Here is a 10,037-nt window from a genome sequence, read left to right as displayed (position 1 = left end):
GAACATATATACCCTTTATACTAACGGACATATACGTGTCATAATCTTATCCGCCAATCTGACGGATAAGATTGCACCACGTGTCCCTATTTAGTCTTCCGTTAGAGTGAAGGGTATATATACTCTAGTTTTTGGACGGCAGGAGCACCAATGTCTCAAAAGTATGACGGAGGGTATCTGCATACAATTTACGATAGTTCAGAGGTATTTTTGTCTTTGTCCCTTTATAAAATAAATAAATAAAATCCCAGATCTCAATAAAAAAAATGGTGATAAAATTAAAAACAAACTTGTAATTTATTCTCTAGTTTATAGCTTTTTATAAAAATATTTTTAATTTTTTTCTTACAAGAAAATCTTCATTTTTTATACATTCAAAATTTTAAAATTAATTTTTTATATTTAATTTGTAAGCAATTATAGTGCCCGTTTGAATTGACTTATTTTAGGTGCTTTTAAGTCAAAATAGCTTTTAAGCAGTTTTGAAGTGTTTGAGTTGCTTATAAACACTTATTTTAAAGCCAAAATAACAAAAATAAGCCAAAAACCATAAGTTAGAAATCCTAACTTATGGCTTTTGACTTATAAGTCATAAGCCAAATGCAAATCCAAACACGTAGCTTTAGTATTGAACTCTGCTGAGTGTGGATATATATTTCCTATATTTCAATATAATTTATATATAGCATGAATTAATTGCACACGAATTTAAACACACAACTATTTATTTATAAAATTAACTTTAAACTTTAATTTCAAACAATACATATCACCTACTTTTAATAAATTAAACAAATGATTGTTTATGAACTCGAATTAACTAGTTATCCATATTTTTTATTTTTTTGATAGATTTTAAAGGAGATTTTTTTTCTATGTTTAGTAATAATATTTTAACCTTTCTCTTTCACCCATAATAAGATAATTCACGTCCATCAAAATTTGCATAACTTATTTTAGATTACACTACTCATTTTTTTTCTTTTTCATTAGATTCTCTATGTATCAAACATCATCAGATAGATTAAGAACAAGGAAAAGTAATAATTTTTTTCTTCCTATTTTATGTTCCGAGAGAAACAAAAACCTACCCTAGTAAAAATTATTATTTTACATTAAAAAATATTCAACGACTTTTCTTATTCACTGTATTATACTTCATTTGCTCTTATTTAGCTGTCATCATTTTAGGTTTCGTGCTCCTTAAGAAAATATGTAAGTTTATCATTGTACATTTATTTTATATTTTCTTGAAATTAAAATTTTCAAGAACATGAATTAGTATATTTTGATTTAACCAAAATGAACATGAATCATTTAACTAGTTTTCTTATGTTGATTAAATACATAACATGCAAATAACTCTAAAAGATAAACATGAAAAATAGTTCATTTATATTGATTTAGTGAAATGACAAATTGAAAAAAATACCTATTTTAATAGAAACGACATATAAATAATAATAAAAAAATATTTTATAAATAATATAAATTTCTCATTAATTCACCACGAAAAATTTAATGTTTTCCTTTATCTTTCTTGTCCTTGTCCTTTTTTCCCCCAAATTCCCCACCCCACACAACCCACCCACACGTATATTCATCTCTCTTCATAGCTTTGTTCACAGCACACAGCATCAAAATCATTTGCTTTCTTTTTCTAAAAACACCTTTTTTTTCCTTTCTATTTCTCACTTTGCCCCTCGATCTTTGCTTCTTTGTCCCCTTTTTTCTGATTCCTCTGTCAAAACAAACCGAAAGTTTTCTATTTATATACAGAAGAAAATCTACACGGTTTTTGTTTCTACTTTTATCCTACGTTGATTACCTTTTTTTGTTTTAATTGATCAATGTGGATCGATGACTTAATTTGTGATTTAGGGTTCTAATTCTTTATGGGTATTTGAAGATTGACCCGAGTTTTTTTTTTTTTGTTGAAGGATGTAGCTGAATAAGACAGTTGTTGCTGCATAATTTTTAGGATTTTTGTTGTTGTTGTTGTTGGGTTTTGCCTCATTGTGGGGTTTGGATTGAAAATTGAATTGTTTAACGATATTTTGGTGTGAAAGTATTGTTCTTGCCGAAAAAAGGTGATTATTGCTGTGAAAGTATTGTTTTTGGTGAATTTGAAGAGGGTGATTGAATCACCATGGATCATGTTGTGGGTGGGAAGTTTAAGCTGGGAAGGAAGATTGGAAGTGGGTCTTTTGGTGAGCTTTATTTAGGTATGTTCTGTTATTACTTTTGTTCATTGATTCTCTTTGATATTATATGATTCAGGATTAGCCTCATTTTGCATTTGTATTATTAGTAATTTTTTACCTGCTTATGTCTTTGTTGATTCAGGTGTGAATTTACAGAATGGAGAAGAAGTTGCTATTAAGCTGGTATGAGCCCATCTCTAACCAGCAATTATCAATCTTTTTTTGCTGCTTTTTTATTGCATAGAGGGAGTTCCCGTGGTTGGATTCATTTTTCCATGTAATGACTAATGCATTTTATTGTTGTTGTGACATTAAATCAATCTAGTTTACCTTATCCCGAATCAGTTAGGATCAGTTATGTGAATCTTGTATGTCTATTCCGCTTTATTCAGTCTGTTTCAGTCCAATACTTACCTTTTAAGGCAATTGGGGTTCTCTAATATCACACTTATCCCTACACAGGTAACTAGTTTGATCATAATTAATGGCTTAAACAGATCATTTGCTTCTATTGTTCTTTGTTCTCTTGCTATCATGACATATTGCCGATATTTTTAATATCACAAGAGTTTTGGGACATTATTGTGTTGAGTTAATCTGATGGGATTTCAAGTAACTCTTGTTCTGTATGAATTTTCTATCTATTGCTTGTTCTACTCTGCTGAGGAACAACAAAAAATGGTGAAACTTCTTTTAGCATGAATATCTATTCTGGAAATTTAAGGTGTATAGTAGAAGCATTTGTAAGTTGGTGGAAGTTGGAACACAGGATGAATGTCCATCTAAGATATTGAAGTAGCATCTAACTTGTAATACTTCATTTTCCAGAAGAGGTTCCTAGTCTAAGTAGAACTGCACTATGTAGTTATAAAAAACTACTTAAATTTATTTCTTTTATCAAAGTGTTACCACCGAAAAAAAGAAAATAAGCTGTGGAAAAGGGTAGAGTGGCGGGCCCAATGTCCCCGAGTTTCGAAGGCTGTGGTTGGCCCAAAGGGTTGGATATAGATGATTTCTTGTTGATAAAAAAAGAATATGAAATGTGAATATGAATTCCATAGCAGTCATGTTTTCTCGTTCCATGAGCTTCTACATTCTTTTGGTATCATGCTGCTTATGGAATGCAAAACTAGTTTTTTGGATATGTTTGGCTTGGTTATTTCGCAAGTATGTGTTTTAATCTCCTGTGGGTTATGGGTTTCAAGACTTGTGTGATAGGACCGTTTTCAGGGTTTTTTTCTCTTGTTGTTTTAACTTTCAGGAATCTGTCAAGACGAGGCATCCTCAACTGCACTATGAATCGAAAATTTATATGCTACTCCAAGGAGGAAGTAAGTCTCACTTCCACCCCCTGATATTACATATCATCTCTTTACAAATTACAACATATGTTGCAAATGTGATTTTTATTCTTGGATAGCAACTCTTAAAAACAACCCAAAAAAAAGTTCTTAAAACGAAACAAAGAGAGAAGAACAGTGGAGTGCCACTAAAGCATAAGTCTGGTCTGCTTTACAGAACCTTGCACTTGCTGCCCCTTGTTTTAATTTTCAAATTAATAGATTTATCTAGTTGTTTATTTGGAGATTTTGCTATTCATTCTTATGCAACTTCTATTTCACATGGCAAGTTATTATATTAATGGAAAAGGAAACGTATTTTCTATGGGCTTGTTTGAATTTTCCTTTATATGGTAGGTAGAATTCATTAATTAAGTACCATGGAAGTTGCACCCTAGAGTGTGGCGTAGTGGCCAATAAAGTGGGAGGAGAACCATGGGATCTTAGTTTCAAAACCCAACAAGGCAATAATAGAAAAAAAAGAAGAGAAAACCACAAGGTGATCGTTTTCCATCTGCCTAAGCCTTGATGAACAAAGTTACTCAGTCATGTGTTGGTAGGAGGTAGCAGGTGTCGGGTGGAATAACCAAGATTCACACAAACTGATCTGAACACCACTATCATTAAAAAAAAGTACCAATGAAGTACTGCAAAAACGGAAAAACCTCCCTATCCTTACAGCATAGCTGTTACAGTTTCATCCCTAGTAATTCCAAAAACTCAAAGCATTGAAACAAGGCATCTATCATGCTTTCCCTACACCAAAATACAAAATTCTTGTAACATCTATTTTTAACTATCGAAAAATAATGTTTTTGTCGTTCATGTTATGTAGCAAGTAGATTTGCCAGTGACACTCTTATGAATAGTGAATTAATCTCCTTATCTTTTCCATTCTGAATGAAGCCGGGATTCCTAACCTCAAATGGTTTGGAGTGGAGGGTGAGTACAATATAATGGTCATTGACCTTCTTGGACCAAGTTTGGAAGACCTTTTCAACTATTGCAACAGGTTGTTTACTTTGAAAACAGTGTTAATGCTAGCAGATCAACTCGTACGTATCAACAAGCCATTTCTTTCCAAAGAGTAACATTCTTACATGTTTGCCTATTTACATGAGGTAATAATAACTTGTCCTATGCCATTCTTAGATTAATAGAGTTGAATACATGCACTCCAGAGGATTTCTTCACCGTGACATAAAGCCAGACAACTTCTTAATGGGCTTAGGTCGCAAGGCAAATCAGGTACGCGTTCATGCCCTGCTTGTACAAACTTATTTTTGGCATTATCAAAATGAACTTCTAAGTATTCCGTCATGGCTCTGGCCAATAGTCGCTTATTGATGTCTGTTTTCCAGCAGTTCTTTTCTTCCTTATGAGTTGGGGATCATTATTATCTTTACCATATAATAGAAAAGAATTACATAGTTTGGGATCATTGGTGGTTTACTGAGTTCAGATTTCAGGTTGGCTAAAGTCTATTACTGATATTTGGTTGTGGAAACAATTTTTGAAGTGTGATTTCTTTTTTGTTGAATTCTGGCTAAGTTGCTTCCTTTAACTGTGCATGCTATCTCTATGCTTGAATTGGAAATGCAACTTCTGTTCAAGTTAAGAGACTGCATGTTGGTGGTTGATATCCCAACTACTGGCTTGTATTCTATTAGGTGTAATCATGTCATACAGCGATGCTTGTTGCAGCTTACAAAGTCTACAATTCGTGTCCAGCTTTCTTCATGAATGGGTTCTACAGTATAAGTGTAGGATTACCTCATGTATTGTTGCTGAAAAGATTGAGTGATGTCTTGAGGGTGTGTAGGAATGACTTAATTGAGCTTCTGATGTTCTGATATGGTGTTGGTGTTAAAGTTAATGTTTCTTTTCTCTTTAAGCTTTCTAAGGTTAAGTTATCTATTTGATCCACTACTATGGTTCTCTAGGTCTGTAATTGGATGTTTTATGCTTACCGAATACCAGTGTTGAAGTAAGAGCTTCAAGGAAAATAAAGTGTTGGTAGCTGATGCAATGGTGTCTAAATACTGATGACAGGTTTATGCAATTGACTTTGGGCTTGCCAAAAAGTATAGGGATCTCCAGACTCACAAGCATATACCATACAGGTAACAACAATCTTGACATGGTCTGGTCCTTGATAAATATATGTATACACATACATCGATATGCTCGTGAATAGCTTTATTAAAGGAAAAAAAGAGAGCAGAATTTTGAATCTTTTCCATATCCATAGAAAGTCTTCATCATCAAGAATTTTGTATGTTGGGTGTCTGATTTTTGCACTTTTTCTTTTCTTCTGTTTTTTTTCTTCTAGAGCTCTGTTCTACGTTTAAGTGTGAGAGTGATGAGAAAGAGGCATGATCACAATTTCTGGTGACCTTCGTTTTTTCCCCAGTGAAAAATTATATCAATTTGCTTGACATGACTGTATTGATAGATTCTTTTTCTTTAAAGCACCAAAATCTGCTTCATTATGAAAATGAATAGCATTTCCTTTTATCCTCCTCGTGACTTCATTCATAGTCCATGAAAGAACAGTAAAAGAAAAAGGATGAAACAATGATGACTCTGTGCTGGTCATTTTACTTTTTTGGGGGGATAGGTAAAGTAAGGTGTTTTTTTAAAGAGGATGCAAGGAAAGTGTAGTTTCAAAAAGTGCGCTGGTCAAATTTTTATTTCATTCTTTAAATCTTTTCTCCTCAGTTCTGATAAATTTGTATTTTGACTGCCTCTATATGGTCTTCTTTATTATTTTCTTCCCCAGGGAAAACAAGAATCTGACTGGAACTGCTCGGTATGCGAGTGTCAACACACATCTTGGAGTTGGTAGGTGTATCTTGTTTAGATTCTTGAACTACTTGGGGCATAGTTAGTTTCAGTACCTTTTACAACTGATCATTGTTGCCCTTTTTCATTTTTATTGCAGAGCAAAGCAGAAGAGATGATTTGGAATCTCTTGGTTATGTGCTTATGTATTTTCTTAGAGGAAGGTTGGATTTTATGCCCTTTGTTTTGTTTTCAAGTCATATTTCTGACTTTGTTCTGTTTCTTATTGTAAATTCTGGGTGTTTTTCTGTTTCCTGACTTGGGACATCTTCTTTTTGGCTCAGCCTTCCATGGCAGGGACTTAAAGGTGGTACTAAGAAGCAGAAATATGACAAAATCAGTGAGAAAAAGATGTTAACACCAATAGAGGTACTTATTACCTAATATGAATACATTTTGGTACATACAGTTACCTGTTCCTCAAAAAAAAAAAATGAATACATTTTGGTACAACCTACATTACCTTTTGTGAATGATGAGTTCATGTACAGGGCAGTCACCTCATCTCAATATTTTGTTGAAGTATGACAGTAACACTAAACTTTACCCTGGTTTGCGTCAAGTATGGATGTCAAATGTACTTATTATGATTATTGATAAAGTCTAGCCTTAGTTTGGGCCATCTTGCCTCTGATTTGTCAGTGCATGAGGTAATTCAGAGAAGACTCCTTTTTTTGTCCACAACAGGTGCTGTGCAAATCTTATCCATCTGAGTTCATATCATACTTCCACTACTGTCGATCATTAAGATTTGAAGATAAACCTGACTATTCATATTTGAAGAGGCTTTTCAGAGACTTGTTTATTCGTGAAGGTAATTTCTCTTCTTTTTTAAAAATATCTTTGATGCCTACTTTTTTTTTGGTCCGAAAAATTTCCCCAGTTGTTGTTAACTATCCCATTTTTAGTCTTTGATTGTCTTTCATGATGCTATCTTAACCTTTCATTGGTGCAGGTTGTCAATTCGACTATGTATTTGATTGGACAATTTTGAAGTATCCTCAGATTGGTGCCAGTTCTCGAGGACGAGTTAGTATTTGAAAACTTTATTTTGGATGTTATCATTGAAAATCGCTGCTTAACTTTCTTATGAACAGAAGTGTAATGCGTTGTATTTCTTCCAGAATCCTAGTGGGAATGCCGGACTAAATGCTGGGCCATCTGCAGAAAGGCAAGGAAGGGCGTCAGGTATTATTTTTGAAGTTGAAGATGCATATATTCTCCAAAAAAAGTTGTATGTATTCTCAAATAAGGCGTGATGTCTATTTTTAGTAGCTCATTATAGGGATTATTTGGCTGGGGTGATTAGTTTCTTTTGGCATTTAGTAATTTCTTCAAGCAAGACACGTCAAAATCATGTCTTATCTATGAGTTTTATTTTCAGTAACAGATAATTTGTAAAATGTGTGCATTTAAATTCCTGGATTATGAGTATCCGCTCTTGACCTTCTAATTTCCAGATGTGGTAAGGGTAATTTGTGTGCCAGCATCTACTTGTGTGTCTGCTTATTAGTGAAATTGCAGCTTTTGACAATTATCACTGGTTGACGCTTGTGTGTTTATTCTTTAATCTAGTGGGGCAAGATATTCGGGATAGATTTACTGGTGCTGTTGAAGCATTTTCCAGAAGGAATACTTCTGCAGCTGGTAGGCATGGGGAACACTCCAGACAGAGGACTTCAGAGGATATTCCTTCATCCAAAGATGTGGTATTGATCTCTCCTTTTTCTCTAAAAAAAAAAAAGAGAAATAACAGACAATTCCTTTCAATTGGCTCGGACAATTTGTGTTGTAATCTATTTACTTGCTATTGGCTAAGGCACTAACTGGATATTTAGTGAACTAACAGTTTATATACTATTCGTATATTAACTAGAAGTAAGGTAGGGCACCGGAATGGGTTCGGGACGGGATGGGATACATTGAACCGGTACACGGAACGGAATGGTATCATGATTTGGTACCGGTATACCGGTACCGGTTCATTCCGGTTCCGTTCCGGTCCGGTACCGGTAAATCATTTTTAATTAAAATAAAAAATAATATTTTTGTCATTATTTACTTTTATTAGCATTTCTTTTTTGTTTATTTAATTTTTTAAAATTACAAACTTAAGTTATAAGTATACTTCAAAAGATTCAAATCTTATAAGTTATAAGTATACTTCAAAAGATTCAAATCTTTAAAACTTATAACATAACTACATAAGCTCAAAAACTAAAAAAAAAAACTTTATTAAACTTAAACTTACAAATTTATATACGTAAAAATTAAAAAAAAAAATCTTTAAAATAAACTTAAGTAAAATTATTATAAATTTTAAAACTTAAATACTATAAACTAATATAACTTAGAAAAATAAAAAAAACATTCGTATTTTCGTAATTCAAAATAACTTTAAAAAAATAATTATTTTTTGAAATAACTATATGTGCTGTCCCGTTTATCCCATCCCGTTCCGTTCCGGTCCATTCCAGTCCGTCCCGATTCTATTCCGGTATTTAGTGGGACGGGACGGAACTGAGCCTCCATCCCGGTAGTTTCGGTCCGGTTCATCCCGGTACCGGTCAACAACCCGGTCAAACCATCCCATTCCGGTCCGGTGCCCAGCCTTAACTAGAAGTAGCATAAGAAAATTTATGTACTGTTTAGCTATACGTATTTTATGTGGTACAAATCTGAATTCTAGATATATTTATTCTGAATTTTGTCTCATTGAGCTACTAGGTAAAAAGCCGTTGTGTGCTAAACTAGTAAAGCTTATTCTCTATTTTGCAGCAAGCTGATTCAGAGAGAGGCCGTAGCTCGAGAAATGGAAGCTCTTCTAAAAGAGCTGTCATGTCAAGCAGCAAACCGACCTCTTCTGCTGAACCCACGGATAGTCGCTCAAGCAGATTAGTGTCAAGCACTGGCCGTCTATCTACCACACAGAGAATTCAGCAGGGAATTGAAACAAAACCATCATCATTCTCGCGAACTTCACTCACAAAGGGCAACCATGATAACCCTCTTCGGAGCTTTGAATTTCTTTCAATCAGAAAGTAAGAGAATGCACTTGTAAAGAGAGAATTTCCTGATTGATTGAACACTCAATCCTATTTACGGAGGATGTCTCCAAGTGCTGTAAATTAGTTAATGTGCTGTACCTTCTATATGTGACAATTGAAGCTTATCCAACTTATCATATTCCTTGTTTTTGTTTCTAGATTAGAGATGCTGGCCACCATAGTAGTGCATTTAGACTCATCCAAAGAAATGTTAAGTGCGAGAGTTTTTTTTTTATATATATCTATATATATGAATAAATATATTGTTGTACGAAATTGATGTAACCTTTGTCTTATGCCTGCTGGAATGCCTAGTGAAAGGAATTCTATTAGGGTCAATCTGAATGCATCTTTTTAACTCGACTTTAGAATATTTGATTGTGGGATTCTGTTTTAGTTCTCCCTCCATTTTAATTTATTTGTTTTGATTTCCTTTTCAGTCTGTTTCTTCACATGAAGAAACTACATATGGAACCAGTGAAAATCAATGACTTTGTAGTCCAGCGAACCTTTTCTCAAGTTTTATCAATCTTTTAACTCCGAGAGAAAGATAATTCAGTGTCTCATGTTAATTGAATTTTCTACTTCATTTTCTCCCATTT

At 33.6% G+C, this 10,037-nt stretch overlaps 1 protein-coding gene across 1 annotated transcript; it reads left to right on the top strand.

The window, feature by feature from the left end:
• Window positions 1–1,548: 1,548 nt before the first annotated feature.
• Window positions 1,549–9,593, top strand: LOC125807661 (casein kinase 1-like protein 11). The gene is made up of 14 exons (XM_049487397.1): window positions 1,549–2,225; window positions 2,347–2,387; window positions 3,466–3,535; window positions 4,451–4,599; window positions 4,697–4,792; window positions 5,597–5,667; window positions 6,327–6,388; window positions 6,489–6,552; window positions 6,673–6,757; window positions 7,076–7,202; window positions 7,344–7,417; window positions 7,513–7,576; window positions 7,964–8,097; window positions 9,167–9,593. Exons 1-14 carry the CDS (start codon window positions 2,150–2,152, stop codon window positions 9,431–9,433), a joined length of 1,380 nt encoding a protein of 459 aa, XP_049343354.1. The 5' UTR covers window positions 1,549–2,149; the 3' UTR covers window positions 9,434–9,593.
• The last annotated feature ends 444 nt before the right edge of the window (window positions 9,594–10,037 follow it).

The sequence above is a fragment of the Solanum verrucosum genome, unplaced genomic scaffold, assembly GCF_900185275.1.
Source record: "Solanum verrucosum unplaced genomic scaffold, falcon-dt-bn FXZP01000183.1, whole genome shotgun sequence".
In the NCBI taxonomy this organism is placed as follows: domain Eukaryota; kingdom Viridiplantae; phylum Streptophyta; class Magnoliopsida; order Solanales; family Solanaceae; genus Solanum; species Solanum verrucosum.
The sequence above is the reverse complement of the archived record's forward strand: the minus strand, read 5'-3'. Positions and strand labels throughout refer to the sequence as shown.

Coding starts and splice junctions, on each gene's coding strand:
- LOC125807661 (XM_049487397.1), top strand. CDS start 2,150: ATGGATCATGTTGTGGGTGGGAAGTTTAAGCTGGGAAGGAAGATTGGA. Junction 4,600..4,696: donor TAATGCTAGCAGATCAACTC/GTACGTATCAAC, acceptor TGCCATTCTTAG/ATTAATAGAGTTGAATACAT. Junction 4,793..5,596: donor TAGGTCGCAAGGCAAATCAG/GTACGCGTTCAT, acceptor TACTGATGACAG/GTTTATGCAATTGACTTTGG.